Source organism: Varanus komodoensis, unplaced genomic scaffold (assembly GCF_004798865.1).
Source record: "Varanus komodoensis strain SLA01 unplaced genomic scaffold, ASM479886v1 scaffold30, whole genome shotgun sequence".
Lineage (NCBI taxonomy): Eukaryota > Metazoa > Chordata > Lepidosauria > Squamata > Varanidae > Varanus > Varanus komodoensis.
The window spans coordinates 2,173,380-2,194,043 of NW_025335762.1; the positions used below are offsets into that span (position 1 = coordinate 2,173,380).

The 20,664-nt window shown below is 43.8% G+C and overlaps 1 protein-coding gene across 6 annotated transcripts in view; it reads left to right on the top strand.

The window, feature by feature from the left end:
* NSD3 (nuclear receptor binding SET domain protein 3) overlaps window positions 1–18,965 on the top strand; it is an 88,152-nt gene extending 69,187 nt beyond the window's left edge. For 5 of the 6 annotated variants that reach the window (XM_044437322.1, XM_044437321.1, XM_044437320.1 and 2 more), the window contains 9 exons: window positions 1,947–2,103; window positions 3,361–3,563; window positions 4,757–4,869; window positions 6,010–6,279; window positions 7,328–7,444; window positions 8,202–8,343; window positions 10,216–10,322; window positions 10,685–10,889; window positions 12,595–18,965. In XM_044437322.1, the coding sequence (XP_044293257.1) occupies window positions 1,947–2,103; window positions 3,361–3,563; window positions 4,757–4,869; window positions 6,010–6,279; window positions 7,328–7,444; window positions 8,202–8,343; window positions 10,216–10,322; window positions 10,685–10,889; window positions 12,595–12,836 (1,556 nt within the window). In that variant the 3' untranslated portion in view covers window positions 12,837–18,965. Of the gene's footprint in view, window positions 1–1,946; window positions 2,104–3,360; window positions 3,564–4,756; window positions 4,870–6,009; window positions 6,280–7,327; window positions 7,445–8,201; window positions 8,344–10,215; window positions 10,323–10,684; window positions 10,890–12,594 lie in introns of those variants that run through there. The other variant, XM_044437325.1, reaches the window with a different exon arrangement.
* Window positions 18,966–20,664: the final 1,699 nt, after the last annotated feature.

Below are 20,664 nucleotides of genomic sequence, written 5' to 3' on the forward strand. Positions count from 1 at the left end.
GTTGTCCTCTGCCTAATGTTTGAGCTCAGCCAAGACCATAAACTAATATTTTGGAATCAGCCACAGTCTTCCGACTCAAATGATCACAAGGAAAAGATGAATGATATGGAACTCTTTGGACCAGTTCTCTGTGTGTAGAGCCTATGAACAGTGGCAACCTTATCCATCCCACTGCAGGGTGCACCTGTCTTCACTTCCTTTTGACACCTATAGATGCTGTGCATTTCTGATGTTCGCTGTGAGTACTTGTGGTGGGCCAGCTCCCCTAGCTGTGGGTAGGCTGCATACATCCAGAGCCTTGTCCAAACTAGGCTTTGCGTCTGTTGCATTTGGAAGGCAGCCATACCATCTGAGCGTGTGAACTCTCAGCGTGTGTGTAGAACTGGTCTCCTTGCTAGTCTACATAAAGTAGAAGGTTTACCATGTTGTTGTATTTTGGTGGGTCTCCATCACTTAGAGATTGGAAATAATTAGAATTATTTTGAGCCCTCTTTTCTGCTTAGCTTCAGCAAAACTCACTAATGCATTGTAAGAGCCAACTTTCCTTGCTTAGCGTTGAAAGTTTTGTGTTGTTTTTTGTTTTTGTTTGTTTATTTGGTTGGTTGGTTGGTTTTGTTTTGTTTTATGCTTTGGTTTTCTCATCTTTTGGCATTCTATCATGTTTGGACATTGTATCAATGACTGGGGCTGTATTTCCTCTGAAATGATGTTTACACATTAAGAATTAATTGCGGGATTCTTAAATGAAGGGATATTCAAACTTTTAGGCTTTGTTGCATTTCACAGCAGAGGAAATATAGTAATGATTTTGGTGGTGTTTTTAAATTTTTGAACTTTGTATCAATCAGTGCCATTACAGTATTAAAAGTCTATAGGTGGACAAGATTTTCTGAGAGCATTCTGGAAACTAATAATCAAAAATTTTGATACTTAAAAAAAGAGCAGTGGTTGTTTAACATGCTGTTTTCTAAATTTTGAGGGGATTTTCCCTGCAGGAATTAAATGCTCTAATGTTGCATCTCTAGCACAGCTAAGCTGCATGTTCTCCACAATAAACATATTTCAAAGTCAGTAATCCAACAGCCCTCACTCCCAAATATTCTTAGTCTTTTGTATAAATATTTAGCAACTGCGAAATTCCTGTCTCAGTGCAAAAGGTGCAGATGTAATATTCCTGATCTCTTAAGTCCGGTTGCACACACCGCTTGACGCTCGCCCAAATAAGCACTGCGCTAGCACAGGTGCAGTGTTGCGGACTGGTTAGCTCCAGAAAAGGAAGTGGGGGTCGTTCCCTATTCCCTGTGCATAGGGAATGCTGCAATGACCCTAGCCGGCTCTGAATTTAAGAGGTCAGGAAACGTTACATCTGCTCAACCTGTGTAGGGAAGGAAACCTTCATTTTAAAAAGCTGGCAAACATTTGGAATGTAAAAAATTCTGGAGTTTCTTTTTCTGTTGCGTTATTTTTGTAGCAGAAAAGGATTGATCAACCTATAGGCTGCTTTTACACACTAACTGATTGCTAAGGGATCCGGTCATTGCAATGCAGGTTTAAAATAGATTTCATGGCATTCAGTCATCTGAAATACCAGCATCTGTCAAGACTATCTGGGGAAAAGAAAATGCCCGCACAGTTTTTATATCCCAATGCCTCTTTTTTGGAAAGTAGTTTCAAGTTACCAACTTGACTGTGTAACGCAAAAAATTGAAATCCATTAGCTTAATTACTTGACTTGGGAGTTTAGTTTGATTAGTCTTGTACAAACAGAACAAGTGCTTTTAATCCAGCATTGTAACTTTGACTAGATCCTTTCATTTTGCCATTTGTATTGTATGATATGGTAATCTTGAGCATACCACATTTTAAGAGGAGAGATTTTTTTAAAAACCCCATGTTTACTATCTGCTGCCTTTAACTATAAAGTGAGCAATGTTGATTGTTTAAAGGTGGGAAGCTGTTGTGCTGTGAATCATGTCCCGCATCCTTCCACCCGGAATGTCTGAACATAGAGATGCCAAACGGCTCCTGGAACTGCAATGACTGTAAAGCTGGCAAGAAGCTACGATACAAGCAGATTGTTTGGGTCAAGCTTGGAAATTACAGGCAAGTTAAAGCCTACAAAAAAATTACATTTGATTATCTGAGGACAGACAGACAGACAGACGGAACATCCTCACGGTTGAGAGGGCTCCCTGGGGATGGGGAAGCAGTGGAGAAAGTTGCCTCTTTTGCCAGGGAGAGCACTTTTAAGTGGCGCTCTGCCAAGAAGATCCTTCTGACCACAAAGTCTTGGCTTGGATTCAGGAGGGGCGTCACATGCTTTGCTTCCATCAGCCCTGGCTGCTCCATCATGATTCTGCCAAACGGCTGAAAACTCTTCCAAAGCCCCATCCCCTTCCCCAAGCAAATTGAAATAGTCTGGATGAAGTGGAGTGAGAGCATCCATCAGGAAAAGCTTCCTCACTGACAGAGCAACATGACAGTGGGACCAGCTGCCTGGAGAGGTGCTGGGCTCTCCCACACTGGAGGCATTCAAAAGAAACTGGACAGCCACATCAGTGGGATGGTGTACCTTGGTGTCCTGCAACAGCAGCAGGTTAGACTTGATGGCCTTCATGGCCCCTTCCAACTCTACTGTTCTGGCAACTGAGCTGGCCAGGCATGTCTTCTCCCAGAGATGGGCCATGGCATTCCTGGCCAGAACTGCTGTCTGAAAACCAGAAGGAAAGCATAACCAAGAAGCACCACCAGCCTGCAAGTCTGCATCCTCAAGAGAACGGCTGCGCTATCCTGAACAGAATGGGATCGAATGGAGGAGCTCCTCATTCAGATGCAGGGTTAAGTTGCAGCTTGCCCTATACGCAATGCATAATTGATCTCAGATTGCAGTTCAGGATCTGCAGAGCCACCCCAGACAGAAATGGAAAAGAACAAGAGGTGCCTCCTCCTCTTTTATTTTAGCTGACCTAATCAGCCTGTAAAAATTGTTCGGCTGAGAGATGGCTCAGTCACCCTCTGAGCTCCATGGCTGAACAGGGATCCGCCTCTGGGTCTCCCAGCTCCTCTTCCAGCCCTCCAGCCACTTCACCACACTGGCTATGTTTATACTGATTATAATTTCTTCTGGTTGCACCATTTGAGCAAAGATGGTGCACAAGCCCGTTGCAATTAATGGAGCTTGTGCACCACCTGAGCATCTTGGTTCGGTCCTGAGTGAAAAGCTTACTTTATAGGGAATATAGTGGAGGCACAGAAATGTCCTAGAATGAAGCTACGTCTAAGAGTTGAAAGCGGAACAAGTTCCCTTCATTTCTCAAGCCTGTTTTAAATTTCCTACCCATCCCTGTCCATTCTTTCTAGGTGGTGGCCAGCTGAGATCTGCAATCCCAGGTCTGTTCCTCTCAACATACAGGGCCTCAAACATGATATCGGGGACTTCCCAGTATTTTTCTTTGGTTCACATGACTACTACTGGGTACATCAGGGCAGAGTATTCCCTTATGTTGAAGGAGACAAAAGCTTTGCTGAGGGGCAAACTAATATTAACAAGACCTTCAAGAAAGGTAAAATTAAACACAATTTCTAGTGGGTTCATGACAAGAGCTCCACATGTTTAATGTCTCCATTACCACATAACTGCATGGAAACAATGTTTTGTGTCCTGTGTCAGCTCCATTTAATGCCACTGAGTTCCAGTTAAATTGCGTTTTTCTCCTTTTTGGCTAACTGTGAACCATACCATTTCTGGTATGGTTTTCCATTCTATCTGGAAAACATCAGTCTAGTAACCTGCTTGATAAAATGATAAAATGTTACAATTAGCACTTCCAGACTGAATTGGTTAGATTAGTTCCTTTTTGATTAAAAAGGTGCTCCTGATGTTTGCACAGCATTTTTAAAGACTTGTTTGAATATACACAAATAAGTGTTTTTAAATGGGGAAAAATTGGGGCATATTTTCACCTTTACAATGGTTTTTACACATGTTTTATATAGCATTAAATGTATTAATGAATCTGTTAGTGAAATAATGGATATTCTATCTCATAAGATTAAACAATGAGCAAAACGATCCTGTAGCCCTAGGCAGTATCTAGAGGGGCTTAGAATTCTCTGGATTCCTAGTTTCACGCCTCAGAACTGTGGATCTATTCTCAGATTCTGTCTACCTCCCCTCTCCCCAAATCCAGCATAGCTGGTGTGGAAGGAACTGCTCTGGCTGCTTCTCCAAAGTCATAAGAGCAACCTTGGGGAAGGGGCAAAGGGGGTATTCCGGGGGCAGGGCAGGGGGAGGATGCAGCGTATCCCGATGGACTTTCTCACTCTTCAAAGGATGCTGCTGGTATTGTCATTATTGCCTTCCATTCATATCACGCTTTTTTCCTATTGCAAAATCAGCTGTCTAAGCTGACATGCACAGAGAGGACTGAAGAGGAGATCACCTCTGCTGTATTCCATGCCCTGTATAAGATGCCCACAGCCCTCCAATTTTAGAAGCACCCCAGCTTGATTACTCTCTAAGTCTGCAGTCGTTCATGCAGTTATGAGGGGATATGCCCCATTGAACTGAATGGGAATAACTTCTAAGTTAGTCCTGTATTGGATTGCGCTGTAAGGTTTCTTTAATTGATATTAGTATGTGATTGTTTAAAGCCTCTTCTTTATAGATGACTAAACAATAGTTAGCGGTGATGTTTTCCACTCATGTGAGCTGCCAACACTATCTCCTTTCCCTCTTTTGGACTCCCTCACACAGCACTTGAAGAAGCCGCAAAGCGCTTCCAGGAACTGAAAGCACAAAGAGAAAGCAAAGAAGCACTTGAGATTGAGAGGAATTCAAGAAAACCACCTCCCTATAAACACATTAAAGTGAGTTGCGTGTGTGTGTGTGTGTGTGTGTGTGTGTGTGTTGGATGAGTTAAGCAGTTGTTATTGCAAGCCTTTTCACAAAAGAATGAAGAAAATCCATTTTGCATTCTTAGTTAATTTTAAGGCAGGTTCCCACAGTCTCTGGGAACAGCAGTGATGAATGGTGATACCTGAGAAAGGAAGGCTAGTATTACAGTAGCGGGATGAAAATGATTTATCCTGGTGAATTTGCTCACATGACCGAGCTGCCGTATAATAAAGGTCACGTAAACTGGCTGCTAATCCACCTTCACATCATAGCTCCAAAAATCTCTGTACTCCAGTGCATCTTTGAACAACAGGAATTCTGGTGTGGGCTGTAACGGGGGAGAAATGAGAATGTATTTAACTTTAAAACATGGTGGCAGGGGGTGTTCATCCTGCTGTGCTTTATAATTGGAAGGCATTGCGTTTCCTCATTTTCCATCAAGAACCACTTTTGGCCTGAATGAAGGATGTTGACTAATGGGTGTTGGTAACAGGAAGAGGGCAGGGCCACCTCCATTCTCTCGTCCACAGAGAAGCATTTCATTCACACACACCTACGCACATCCCATAATGTCAGAGCATCCCAGGCCACGTGCAGACTGCAACGGCTGCACTGCAGTGGGGCGCTCCGAGGATCCTGTGCCGACACAGGAGACCGGCATTAGCGGGGAACACTGTTCCTTCATTTCTGGTCTCGGATTTCCCCGGCTAAAGCTAGACAGGTAAGAGCCTGTTCATGGGAAGGACCTGAGGAGGAAATGTGTGTCCACTGGGTGAAGGCACAGTCCTCATTCTAAAATCACTGGTTCTGTTTGTTCATGTACGTTTATCTGAGGATGATGATGACAACAGCATCAACTGATAATTTGTACATGCAAAGGAATTTTCTTGTCTGCCTGGAACTACAGTCTGTCTGCAAAAGTTATTCTATAAAAATCATAGGCCTTCTATCCTCCCACCTACTGTATTTTTCAATGGCACGTTCTTCAGGTGCCATTCATCAAGGGATGAGGGTGTAAGTGGTGGCCATGAATCATCAATAGGTGAATCAGCACTGTGTTTGTGCATCTACTTGGAAATGCAAGTTTTATCTCTCTCTGCTCCATTCCACAGTCCAACAAAGTAGTCGGAAAGGTTCAGATTCAAGTGGCAGACTTGTCTGAGATCCCTCGGTGCAACTGCAAGCCAACGGACGAGAACCCTTGTGGACTGGAGTCGGAGTGTTTAAACCGAATGCTGCAGTATGAATGCCACCCGCAAGTTTGCCCTGCAGGAGAACGCTGTCAGAACCAGTGCTTTACCAAAAGACTCTATCCAGAAGCAGAAATTATAAAAACTGACCGGCGCGGCTGGGGTCTTAGGACAAAACGGAACATTAAAAAGGTAGCTTTTGGAATAAATGCTTCTGTTGCCTGAACCAGATGGCTGTCTTACTTTGCCTTGAAGACTACATGAATAGACAATTGCTTTGGCCCCAGTTAGTTCAGATGGACTACTCAGCTCTTTGGGGATGCAAGCGACATGTATACACATTTCTGTATGACAAAAGTAAGGGTTGGCAACACTCTGCTTTATCCCACATCACTTGTGATCTTTAGACATGGATTTTCCAACTAAACAAATACTGGAAAACTAATGGTTTTATTGGACTTTGAACACCATCCAAATTTATTTTTAGGGATGCAGTTAAAAACCCTACACTAAATAAATCTTAAATATTGTGCATTACCTGGGATTGCCTTAAAAAACAGGAAAGAGGAGAACCAGCGTGGTATAACAAAGAGAGTGTTGGGCTTGAACTGGGCAGATCTCTGTTCAAATGTCCACTTGGCTAGGATGTTCTAGTGAATGTGGGCGGCTTGCTGCATCTCAATCCAGTCTCCCTGTCAGGTTGTTTTTAGCTTTTCCATATAGCATGTTTGCTCTTCTTCAGTGGAAGCTTGTCCTAACAAAGTGGCAGCAGCAAGAACAAATGCAGAGGCCATACTCTACTTCTCTCCAAAATTAGTGGGCTTAAACACATATAATTCTCCTTTAGGTTATGGCCAGATTCTGTTACAATCAGAAGTCGGGAGGGACCATCAATGTTTGTTTGAAAGGAAGTGGATCTCTCTTTCTTTTCCAATGCAGGCATATGCCTTGAGCTGCTTGGAAGACTGCCTTGGCCATGACAAAGCTGCTTACACATTCATTTAATTTTAAATAAATTATAGTTCTTGTGCCTTCACAGCTATTCTGGGAGCACACAGTTACCTTTCCACAGGTGACATACTGAGATTAGCTTATGGGAGGCCTCGTAGAGGTATGAGTTGGCCCCAAGCCTCACAGATTCAAGGCTACAACTCTTCCTATTTTTACCAAGCTGGCTGTCTTCTGTAAGTGTTTAAGTTTTGACATTCATTCTGTGTGTTTTTCTTCTGCTTTCTTTCAGGGTGAATTTGTCAATGAATACGTTGGTGAACTAATTGACGAGGAAGAGTGCAGATTGCGAATCAAGCGTGCCCATGAGAACAGTGTGACCAATTTTTATATGTTGACTGTTACAAAGGTAAAAAGGAGCACACTTTCTAGAACATATATATGGAACTGGCTTGTGCAGTGTACAGTACAATCCCAGTTTAAAGTCTGCCATAGTTTTAAAAGCCAAAAAAATTCCAGTAAGTGAAATCCAGGCCAAGAACAGTAGCTAATCACACCTGCTGGGTCTCAGTAGCTCTATTGTGATGGGCCTGAAGTGAGCTCCTGCCACTGGGCTGCTCCATATTGTTCCTGCATAGCACCTGGTGAGATCAGCTCTTTGGCACTTTTGAGCCAGGCCCATAAAAATATCCATGCTGACTTCATTAGCCCTGAGGCCCTTCATTCCAAGCCACTGCTTGTCTGCCTGAAATACAACAAGCAGGAAACCCTGAAAAGTTCTAGCTGATGTGAGAAGGAATCGGTGATGTGATATCGTGCCCCTTGGTCCCAGCTACTGTGGAGTAGGAACAGTTTGAAAAAGCAGGACTTTTTCATGCTTCGTCCTCGCCATTGGTTGGGGCCAGCCTGTCTCACCCTTGTCTTGGGTGTCTGGATTATCACAGTGTCTCCCTCCCCCCGACCTACTTAAAGAATTTAGTAGCACCTAAAAATTTTCCTGAGTTATCGTGGCACAACTCCCTTGGTGTTTGTTGTACCAGATCAATGCAGTTATCTCCCTGCAAATTCAGAGTTTTGTTCTTTTGTGTATTAATTTAAGACAATATTGATATTATTTAATAATATTTAGTGCATTACTGACTTTATATTCTTCTCACTTACTGAAGGACCGTATAATAGATGCTGGCCCAAAGGGGAATTACTCTCGCTTTATGAATCACAGCTGCAACCCCAACTGTGAAACCCAAAAGTGGACAGTGAATGGGGATGTCCGAGTCGGACTCTTTGCTCTGTGTGATATTCCTGCAGGTAAAAGCACCACTCTGTTTTCCCTGTTCCTTGAAAGGCAGGCTCTCTTGCGAGCTTTCCTTGCTGTCTTTTTCCTCTGAAGGATTAGCATCATTTGCCTGTAACACTAACATTTCATATGTGGTTGAATACTATCAGTACTGCATTGTCTCTCTGTCTTTGAGGTAAACTATAGATTAGGCTAGTATTGTTTAATTGGTTGAGTTAATTTATTACAATGCTTGTCAATAATTATTCTGAACATGCAAACTTACCTAAACTATGGATAGCAAGCATCGGAAAAGACAGCAAGCGTGTTTAGATGACACAACAATCCATCATGGCTTGTTATTGTAGGTGGGTTGTTTGGTCATGTGAGCAGGGTCCCCTTTTCCAAGGGTGGCTTTCTTGCCATCTGTGGTGGGTTGTCATGTTTTCTGAACACACCATGGGTGGGACCCAGTAGCCAGCAAGCCTTTTGGCAAGAGCAACGAAAAAGCCTTTCTGCTTTTTCCAAATGGCTATCAGGGCATTGCCATTGCCAGCCACCCCTAGAATTCCCATTTAGCAGGCAGAAGCTGTCCTCTCTTCTTGCCCTGAAGGCTAGCAGTCACAACCTGTCCCTTCAAAACGGTTTTTTAAGGGGGTTGATCAGGCTCGTCATGTGTACTTTGTAATGCAGCCGGTCCATCATGGCTTGTGACAAGGGTGGGTTGTCCTGCCATGCAAACAGCCCCGGTGACTGGCTTCCAGCCACACAGACCCTGTACTTGACAGCGCTCAAGGTCTGGTTCTGGGGTGAACTGAGGTTGTCATTCAGTTGCAAGTTGTTCCTGAAACGTGGGTTCTTGTGTGGTCTGAACAACCATGGTGAACAGTAAGCCACAGGTTTTCTTTATGGGGGTATCCAGATGACACCAGTACGCCACATATGAAAAGCAAAGCACATTCAAGCCATACTCAGTCCTTCAATGTGGGTTTTCCCTTTGTGAGAACCCAATTGTTCCCTCATTGAAAATAACGACTGCTTCTTCTGTGCAACTCTAACACACACGTGCATGGTCTAACAACAAGGAATGCTGCCTCCTTATTTCAGAATTGTTGTATTCATATGGAAACAGGGTAGTCCTGCCCCTGGTGATGATTCCTGGAGAAGTTTAGGTTTCTGCCTTTCACCCAATAAGAGTGGGATGCTCTGCTGGAGCCAGAAAAGTAGGTTTCCTTGTCACTGGAGGGATGTTGGGACAGAGCTGATTTTGGTTCCACTGAATCTAGAATCACTCCATTCCCCTATACAGCTCCTCTGACAAAAAAAATAATCCTGCTTTACCAGGGAAAAATGGGGAAAAAATCCTCCTGGACTTCTGCTCTGGCCAGCACAAGCCAGCAGGGTTCTGGAAGCAGCATCCTCTTCATTTTTCACCCGCTCCAGGGGAGAGGAGTGCACTGGAAGTACACCATATGGGGAAACTTCGCCCAGCAAAGTATTTGCCATGCCAAAATCCAGTTTCACTGTGAGTCACATGCACACCAAATGGGCCTTGATCCAAGTTCAGTTTCTCCATAATTTCCAATGAGGGCACAGTTTTAAAAAAATAAGAAAAGTATGGAGATTGCGTGGTGCAGGACACCTTGCGGGGCACACGAGGGTCCCGATGCATATCTGCCACTCCGCAAGTAGTGACTCGTCCTTGAAACACGTAGGATCAATTGAGAGCATCTGCAGAGTGGGGCAGTGAAGGTCGCCACCTGGATTAATAAATAACTTGGCTGCTGGACCTCCCTGTCTTAAGATTTGGCCTAAACGGGCATTATCATTTTCTGAAGTACCAAAGTAAGCGTGCAGGCATTGCTTCCAAATGTCTAGCATGTCTACTCTTCTTGAACTTTCAGGGATGGAGTTGACGTTTAATTACAACCTGGATTGCCTGGGGAATGGCAGGACAGAATGCCACTGTGGAGCAGATAACTGCAGCGGATTCCTGGGAGTGCGGCCAAAGGTTAGTTGTGCAAGGGGGAAAGACCTCCTGGACAAAATCTGCAAACGGTTTTAACGATACTCTGATCCCCTCTAACCTCCCCACACATATGTAGTGAGGTTTCTTGGAGAAGATAAACAAGGCCATTCCTTATATATTTTTTCCTATGACCTTCCCATACAGTCATGCAGGGATGGAGCCAAATGTTCGGTGCATCCCCAAACCAGTGTGGGTAATGTACTTTCTGGTTACCGAGTGCCCATGTCTTTTTAAGCCTTTAGAAATGGCAGGTGCAGGGGGTGAGGGGAGACATGTTGGCTCTTATTTTTACAGTATCAGTGTTCCGATCTTGAACTGCCATGACTTTTCTTCCCATACACCAGACGGCATGTGCAACAGCAAATGAAGAGAAAGCTAAGAACGCCAAGTTGAAGCAGAAGAAACGAAAGATCAAAACAGAGCAGAAGCAGATGCACGAGGATAACTGTTTCCAGTGTGGAGACGGGGGTGAATTGGTCATGTGTGACAAAAAGGACTGTCCCAAAGCTTACCACCTCCTCTGCCTTAACTTGACACAGCCTCCCTTTGGTAGGTGCCTGAGCGCACTTGTTCACAGGATGCTCTTGGAGTGGGGCTCGGTGGATAGGGCTTGTGGGCCACGGCATGCCTGGTTCTTTCATTTTGGCTTTCTGCATGTTCTGGTTCTGAGAAATCGCCTAGGAAGCACTCTCATACTTCTAAAGCAGGAATGCAAAACAGTGCAGTGTGCAGTCCGGCCCAGAGTTCCAGCCGCCAAGCCTTCTCACAGGGAGCTCCATTCCTCCTCACACCTTTCTCAGGTTTTACCTCCTGCCCCATCAGATGCACAGTTTTCGAGGTTCACTGAGCGCATTAGTCTCTCACGGTGAGCTTTTATTCCCTGCCGCTTCTCCCAAGTTCTTCCCACTGGATGGCACGTTCCGGCCAAAATGCCTTGACACTCACACAGTGATTCAAATATTCATGTAGGATGCCTGTTACCAGGGGAACTTTGAGTGGTGCTTTATGAATGGCCCTTTCTCTTTTTTTATATAGCGAATGGTGCTGTGGCAGATTTGTTCCTCCAGACTTTGGCATCCTAGCCACTCTTCTCCCTTGCTCGTGGACATTTCGGGGGGAAACACGAGCAAATGCTTGCAAAGGGGGCAGGTTGTAGTAACATTGCTCAGCACCACTTTTCCTTACCAGCCCTTTCTTCCTTTCTCTTCATGACGACAGGCCCATTTGGGTTGGTTTTGTGTATTTAATCAGTATATAGGCTTTTCACTGTGAGCTGGTTCACATTTCATGACAACCTGTGGTTTAATTAACTATGTGTTGGCTCATGGCTTGGTCATGTATGTGAAGTCAGAACTATGGGCTAACTACGGCTTGTTAACTACAAAGAATCCAGGAAAAGAACCCATGGTTTGTTGTCGGGGTGGGAAACTGGGATATTGTCATTGCATGTAGGACAGTATGAAGTAGCATGAAAGAGTGGTTAAAAAATCCAACTAATCTGCATGCTCGTACTACCACAGTACAAAGGCATGTGGGACAGTGTAGGAGAAAATTTGGTTTGCTCAGTCGTCTGGCAAGCAGAGCATGCATTAACTCTGGACAGAGCAACAAATCATGGGCTGATTGGACCACCAGTTGTCATTATGCACAAACCACATCTGTATCTTTAAAAAAACCCTCCACAATTAAATAATTAAAAACAGAAAATACAAAACATTTCAGTTGAGATAATTGAGAAGCAGAAGTCCCAAAGAGAGGTCTGAAGAGCAGGCAAGGTAAAGAAAATCACAGCCTAAATGGTAACGTACAATCTGTCATTAACTGATCCTGTATTGCCAGAGCTTCCTGAGCCCAACCCAGGGCTCAGCTGCAGCCCATTCCAGGCCTTGCTCCCGAGGAATCCACTCAGTTTGAGGAGTCCCTTCCAATCGGGCACTAAGGAGAACTGCGCTCCTGCTGTGGGGAAAAAGCCATAGCTCATGCTCCCCCTGCCGTGTTCTGCCCTGGCTGGCTTCTTGATGTTGCCGGCCTCTGAGAGCCGTAGCTCCTCCTCAGAAGAGGATTTTTCCAGGGGGGCTGCCAAAAGCATTTAAAATCAGAAAACTAACAGTCAACCCACAGGGCAACACAATGAACCAGGTGAGGCTGAGGTACAGTGGCATAACGAATGAGCTGGCCCTAAGTGTCTAGGCAATCAGAGGGCAGAGTATTTGCTTCCCAGTTACGACCTGATTCCTCTGCTCGCTCTCTGCAGGGAAATGGGAATGTCCGTGGCACCAGTGTGACGTCTGCGGCAGCCCTGCCACTGCCTTCTGCGAGTTCTGCCCTCATGCGTACTGCAAGGATCACGAGAAAGGAGCACTTGTGGCCTCAGCCTTGGATGGACGTCCGTGCTGCTCTGAACACAACCCGAAGGCTCCGGTGGCCCTAGAATACTGGTGCAAGATCAAGCGCCGCTTGGAACAACAGAATCCCGAGGAAGAATCCAAGGAATAAACATGTCTTTCTCTTAAAAACACAAAAGCAGCCCACGCCCCTCTGAGTGGTGAATTGTTACAAATTTGGATCAAGTGCCATGGGACCCTCAGTCTTTGTCTTTAGAACTGCCTCTGTGGAACTCAGACAGGGACCATCCAATACGGAGTGGCAGCCGGCCTGGGGCATGTGCGGTCCAATCCGTTTTTCCCTTGAGCGTGTCCTTTGGGCTCTCGAAGAACAGGAAAGAAGTGTCTTGACAACCCTTTGTCGTTGTTAGAAGAGGAAACCTTTCTGACATTGAAAAAAAAATCATGTTTAAAATGTTCTTTGAGTGTAGAAACCAAACATAGCAAAAATATTTATTTATTTAATTTTTTGATGGACTTTTGAGGATTTCTGGTCCTATTACAGTCAGTGTGTAGAAGCACCAGCCTGGTATCTATCTCAGTATGTATCTGTCATTTTCCCCCCTGTCTAGTTTCAGAAGTACAAGAAGGAGCTGCCCTGCACACCAGTAGCCTTTCAGATAAATCTGTTAGGGGGTGGATCCAAAACCTGTTGTGGCAGCTGATGGACAGCTTCATTCCATAAAGTTCACCGTGACAAGAGTTTTGAGACAGAAAGATGGTACCTCTTGCATTACTTTCCAGTGAGTGAACAATGATCGTGGTGCAGAAGTTTTCCCACAGGAAACGAGACGTGATCCACTTATCCTTGAAGTGCATTCCGTTTTACACTACACTTTCATCTGCAAAAAGTGCCATCCACTGGGAGCTTTATCTTTGGTGTTTAGAACCCTATTTTCTTACAAAAGGAATTGTGCAGCAGAAGCTTCTGGTGGGTTGTGCCTGTCACAGTCCACTAATGTTAGTGTGAAAAGGCTGTTGGCAGCCAAGGGATGTCTCATGTTTTTGCCCAGTGCCCAGTTTAATTATGCATATGTCACTTTTCTGCCACTGTTGAATTTTAAGGCAATTAAGCAGATAGAATTTGGAACAGCGCTTTACTTGTCTATTGCGAGTCTTGCCATACCATCAAGATCAAGGTAGGGATCTACTGCCTTCACCACCTGTGTTTCCAGTCTCTTCTCTGATTGGGTTCTGACGGACTATTGTTTCATGGATCATGTACAGAACAAAGCTGGCCCCATGGGTTTGTCCCTAATAAGGCCCCGATAACGTTATAACTCTTAAATTTGCAAGGCAGAATTTGGCCTTCAGGTGTGTGCATTTTAGATGATCAATTTGGTGCTTGTATCATGGCACATTGCCAATGATCCCAATATCCTTGTATCACTTGACATCCAAGCTTCCTCAGCATTCAAAAGAACTACGATGTCATTTGGTTTTAGTATTTGTAGTAGAGTTTTATAGTTGATTTGGCTTTAAAGTTTGTTTTGCTCAAATGGGACCTCTTCATTGAATAAGAAGGGTCAGTCTTACAAAGAAATGTGTCTATCTTAGAAATTATGTTTTTCATTAGTAGCTCTTCACAAATCAACAAAACAGCACTGAAATAACCAGCTTGACTTACACTTTCTTCCACTGGGTGCTCCAAGGATCTCTTTAAAGTTATTTTTTTGTACTGAAGACACTTTTAACTGAATTAATGCATTGATTCGTTGTGCCAATACCAGAAAACAGGCAGGCAGGTATATTCTTGTAATGCCAGGATTTACTTGTTTAGGTTTTCTGATTAGGCTTTGTATTCTGCTTTTAAAGGTCTATGATCTAAGGGACAAGAAAATGCAGCTTCTATTTTCCTCATTTGTACAGCCATAAAAAAAAAAAAAATCAGCACACTACATTTCTTTTAAAGCACCTAAAATGTCCCTTAGCTCTTCCATTCAGTTTGCAGCCTCATTTTGCAGCCTCCTGAATATGGTGGCTTGTTTTTGCTTGCTCGTTTTTTGCATATTCCTAAAGATCTTTGTGGACCAATTGAATGGTACAGAGCACTGAAGGAAGATGCCAAGCACTTGATTACACTAAAGGGCAATGCTAGAGGAGAAAAGTAAAAAACACTACAGTTGGTTTATATATATTAAAAGTTAGGTGTTCGTTTTCTGAATGTGTTTGACAACCTTTTTTTTTTTTTTATTAGTGTGGTATGGGGGAGAAACTCTGGGAAGGAATTTTGTCCCAGTCTAAAATTCTAAGCCCAGTACTTTCCTTACACTTTGCTTATAAAGCTTCTCTGCCCATTCCATAAAGCTGGTGGATGCAGAATATTGCAAGTACTCACTCACTCACTCACTCACTCACTCGTTCTCTCTTTATGCACACAGGCATGCCTGCACCTCTTCCCCCACACACGTCAGTGCTTTTTCCTTATACTCCTCTGTCCAAGTAGCCAGGCATTGCGGAAATTTTGTGAGAGTGCATTTTGAGGGGGAAAATAGCCTTCTGAAAGGATTTAATGATGATGGGCAACAGATGTCATTGAGGATATGATGGAGTTCTGAAATGTTGCTATCGTGTTGCCCTTAGGCTGACTGTCTTGGCCCATAAACATTAGTACGTCAAAGAGGGGGTTGCTCTCACCCCCCACTTTGACTTCGCGTTTTGCACTGCATCAGTCCTTCCTTCCTAAGCTGCTTCGGACTGCCAAGCATACTTTTCAGCCCTTGCTTTTTCACATGGTTTAAGGAAGCAGCAAGGGAAACTTGCTTCCGCTGCTGAAAACAACCCCCAGCATTTTTCTAGAGTGGCACCCAACAGCATCATTATGGTTTGTGTTGTTGCTCTGAGTGCGATTTAGGAAGCAAGGTGGGTAAGATTTCTATAAATAGAGTGGATTTCAGGAGGGTCACCATCTCGGCAAATACCCCACATACATAGAGTGGCAACTTAGGTTCCATAGAATTAATGGGCATTCCACTGCATGTCGCCATGCAGCTTAAATGACTGTTTCAAACTTCTTCCATTAAAACGTGCAATGAAGAGAAAAAGGAAGCTTTTATTGGAAGGTACCTTGTTCTATTATGAACACCACAAAGGTTCCTCCTTAGGCTAAGAAGTTTCAGTTCTGAGCAGGAGCACTCACATGTTTCTAAGTTTTACCTAAGTTTTTATGTTATCTTGGATAGTTTTGTAGCAGTTGGTTTAAACAAAAGCAGCGACTGACAAGCCGCAGTTTTACAGAAAAGGCTAAGCCTGGAGAAAGAACATCAAGCACTGGTAATGTCCCCCACTTCGTTTCTAATCATGGTCATCTAGTCTCAGAGTGAATCACTGAAACATTTGCTGGGGGCGAGGCTGAGCTAGTTGAAGGCTGGTGGCAATCTGGACTATGTACAGAGCATGCACCTTAGTGAAGAACAGGATGTCTTCAGCTAAAATACTGCGGCTTTCTGTTCTTGTTACCTGAGCTATACAAAGATGAAGGAGGCTTTCTGCCCAAACTTGCTGCCCGTAGTGTAAGGAAGCCTTCTGGCCGTATTGTCCCCGCACACACACTCACCAGAGACTTGGTCTGCTTCTCACACTGCAGTCTTCATAACACACACGCACTGCTGCAGGAAAAGGCCCGCTGTCGACTGCAAAAAGGGCAGGTGGCACAATGAAGGCCGCAGGGTCGATGCTGCAGGTTTGCTTCCTGGCTGTCAGCCCAGTGCCTCAGAATGAACGCTCACGCAGGCACACGGATCGCCTCTCCAGCAGTGTTTCCACGCATACTTCCCGACTTGCCACTTTCTCATGTGTTCCAGCGGCAGACAGCCAGGAAACATGCCCGCCCCTGTGCTGGGGCCCTCAGAAGCAGCCATTTAAATCTTTCTATCCGGTCTCGTGTTGAGTTTTAGGGAACCAGACTCAAGAAGTGTGGTGGCTCATGGCTCTCTCTTCTCTGGTGGACAACCACCTGTGTGATCACCCTTGTGTTGCTTTTCCTTGCATCTCCTGACAGGGATGGACTTCCAGATGTATTATGTGAAGATGTGAGTCTGCTGCGGCGGGTGGCTGGAGACTCCCCTGCAGCTTGTACCAATATCAGATATGTGTCTTAAAACAAGTGTTTGTATTGTACTATAGGTTTGTAATATACAATGCAGGTACTTCATACATTGTGTTTTATCAGCCCTCAGGTGTGCATCTGTGTACGCAAAATTCAGTGTGAGAAACAGCCCTGTAGAAATTGTATCACGAAGTAAAAGGGGCTTGGGTGTTTATTGGCCTTTATGTTTGGACTCTTGCCTCTAACATATACAGATGGTGTTGGGAAGATGTAACTACTAGAATATCATTACCTTCTAACCAGAGTTGACTGTGTATATACTGAGACGTTAAGGGCGGAATATCTGCCGCTGGTACGAATTTAGTCACTTTAACATTGGAACTTCTGCCTCATTGAATTCAGGGTTTAATGTACTTGAAGCCGTTTCCATTCTTTCTTTACAGCTTGTGTTTTATTTATGCATTTTGTATCGTATAGCAAAAGTCTCTTTCCCCACCTTAACATGGAATATAAGATTGCTTTCCATTCCTGTAGCACGTTACGGACGCAAGGCAAAAAGAAAGGACTCGGAAAGTGCCTGTGTGTCTCCCTGCGCCACGCTCTGAAGAAAGAGAGCTACTGTATGAGGCATCGGCAGCATCACGACTTTCCACCTAATGTTTACTTTCAGTACTAGCCCTCCTCCTTTCCCCGGTCCCCTTCACACATTTCAGGGAAAAATGCACTTACGAAAGCACTCCTGGACGTACTGCACATAGCTTTGCGAGATGGAGATGGGCAAATCAGCACCCAGCCATGTCCTGCTGCTCCCGGGGTTTTGGAGAGAGTAAGAGGAAATGAAGCAAGCACTTGGTGCACCTGTGTTTTCCGTGCCGAAAATGAAGAGCACATTCTACCAAACGGCCGTGCTGGGCAATTACCTTTTCTGTCCATGGAGTTTGCACAGAAAGCTACACAAGCTTCATTGAAAGGAAGGAAGGAAGGAAGCCTAAGCACGGTACATGGTGGATTGTGTCCTTTTTATCCATATGTAACTTCATTTCAAATAAAAGAAAAAAAAACCCTGCTGCTTTGCCAAAGCTGTTCACCAGTTCACTGCTTCCCATTAGTGGTACTAATGGGAAATGTACAGTAACCTAGTATGGCTTGATTTCTACTGGGTTCTCTTTCTGCTTTTGGAAAGAAGTTAGAGCAACCTATTGAATGCTTCCCCAAACACTTGCCCCACAGCCCTCACACGGGGCATCCTGGCGGAATTGGCTCTCCGAAGAGAGCTAACAGGATGAAACCTTTAGTTCTGCTTCTTACCCATTCAGATTGGTCTACTTAGCATCCTTCCCCTGCACCTGTTTTCTTAAATAACTTGTGTTGCCATTGAAAACCAAGATGGTAAAATAGCTATTATGACTGGCGAGTAACAAGACTGTGTCTTTTTATTGTTTATAAGAGTATGTGCTTATTCTGAGTTTGCTATTGAAAAGAAAAAAAAGACAAATTCATTTGTACCCACACATGTGATATTGCACAACGGACACCAATACCAACAATTTGTCTCCATTCCTGTGTACTCTTTAACTGTAACAATGACTTTGTAGAATCGTTATTTCTGTAGACCTTGTTACTATGTACCAAACTTTGTAGATTCTGTGAAATGTTATTTTAACAAAAACCACCAGAGTCTTTAATAGCAAAATCATTGATATTCACTTAAAAATCAATATCTTAGGAGTTTCTCAACCCCAAATATAGAAGCTCTTAACACTAACAAGTAGTGTTAATTTTCCCTGGGGGTGTTCCATGGGGACGTTACTGTATTATGACTTGATGTTGCTGCGTAGACTTTGAGACTTAACAACATTTTGGAGGGTTTTGTTGTTTACCTATGTTCTCTTGCATAGTGTGAAATCTATAAACCTTGGTTAACCTGTATATAGATAGCTCATTGTTTACTAGTCATAGTGTATCTAGAATTGCCTGTAATATTTTAGCTTCTTACTGAATGTGAGTGATGGTAGGAACATAATTTTTGTACATTATATTTACTGAGATGTTGCCTTTTTTATTTTACAAATACTTTGGAATTCAGATGTGTTTTTGCTTCCGTGAAAATTAATTTGGAAAGGTTTTTAAAATGACATTCCACTGATTTAAATCTTTGCTTGAGGTTGACTTCAATAAATTGTTCTGAATGTTCCAATTAAGTATGTGACTATTTCTCTTCACAGTCACTTCAAGCTTAAAGTTAGTTTTGGGCCTGATCCAGCCATAATTATCTTGCTGTTTTTGAAAAGTGCATTGGAAGTAAAGTGCCAGGGAATCATCCGCTGTGCCTAGGTTTGCAAAGAATATGGACAGGAAGTTAAGAGAGCAGAGAACTGGATGAGGGCGGGACTCCAACCAGCTGCCAGACAGCTGTATATAATTACTGTCAAAACTTTTGCAGGAATCTGCTTGGTTAACTGCCACATTTCTACTTTATTTGTAAAACGATATCCAGAGATTTGTGTCTGAGGGGAGGGGCATTCCAATCATCAAAGGGGTGGAGATGGTTCATTAGAGCTTTTCGTTCTCTTCTCCAGTGGAATGAATATTGGGAAAAGCCAGGAGGGGTGCAGTTGAAGGGGAGGCTGCAGCTCAGGACAGAAAGCAAAGGATGGGGATTAAATGTATTTATCGGTGAGAGAGGGAAGGGCGCTAGGCAGCACTCAAAAGATAAATGTGGATGGGATGCAGAGTTGGAGATGGTGGCAGGACATCCTGAGATGCTTGTGAATTGAAGACAATGTGAGCTCGTGGTGTCCTTAGCAGAGTGTGGGGAAAGCTAAGGAAAATGGAATTCGTGAAGGGATCTCCCAAGGGCTAGAAATTTGCGGTTAAGACTGAAGAGATAACTAGGAAGTTTAGTGGAGAAAATACTCTGAAAGAGTTTTCAAAAGGGAGGGAAGTTAAAATAAACCTCTGCTAACTGCATCTGAGTATTCCTTAAGGGAATAATGGGGTGAGGAGTTGTTCAGTAGAAGGAAATACTTAGTTGGCTGACACAGGAAAAATTGGGATGGATGTAAAAATGCAGATTGTGTGATCACAAGAAACAGTGCTTAGTTCAGTGTCCCGAAGGCAGTCGGGGGAGTGGAAGTGGCTGGATGAAGAAAGCCTGAAAGGAAGGCATATGTGACTTTTCATTTTGAATTGTTTCATTGTGCTGCTGTAATTGGTATTCCACCCTGAGTACAATTGTGGAAGGGTGATAAAGTTCAGACCTTTTTTTCAGGCTGACGCTGTGAAATCGCCGGATGATAGGAGCAAATCCATTCCTCATGTTGGAGGACAAGAGTAGTTTTGTGTTGGGTTGCATCCGTCACAGCCGCCACTAGTAAGACAGGTCTACTGAAAATACGACAGCGACTCTTCTTCATCGGCTTTCTCTCTGTGAAGGCTGAGGATTCTCCTCAAATTTATATCTTTTTGGGCAGGGGCCTACACAAGACCTTTTTTGTTGCTTTCTACATCTGCATTTTCATCTTCCCCTTTCTCGATTTGCAAAAATGCCAGGTTTCCAGCTAACCAGCCTGAAACCAGTGTCATTCTCATGGCGAGTGGCCACAATAGAAAGCCAGAAAAGAGGGGGAAATCCCCAGTATGCTAACTCTTAAGATGCATGACTGGGGTGTGTATGGGCGCGCGCAAGTGTGATTCACTTGCCACTGTTAAAATAAAAACTTTGGCCACTTAAAATAAGGGTTCATAGGCCCAGTTCACTTTGCTGCCACAGACTAACCTGACTAAGCTGTTTGGTAGATCCGTGGGGAGGTTTTTTTCCTTTCATTAGGTCTGTTTTAAACATCCCTTTGAATAAAGGAGATTAATAAACTTCCAAGGCTTCCATTGGCTT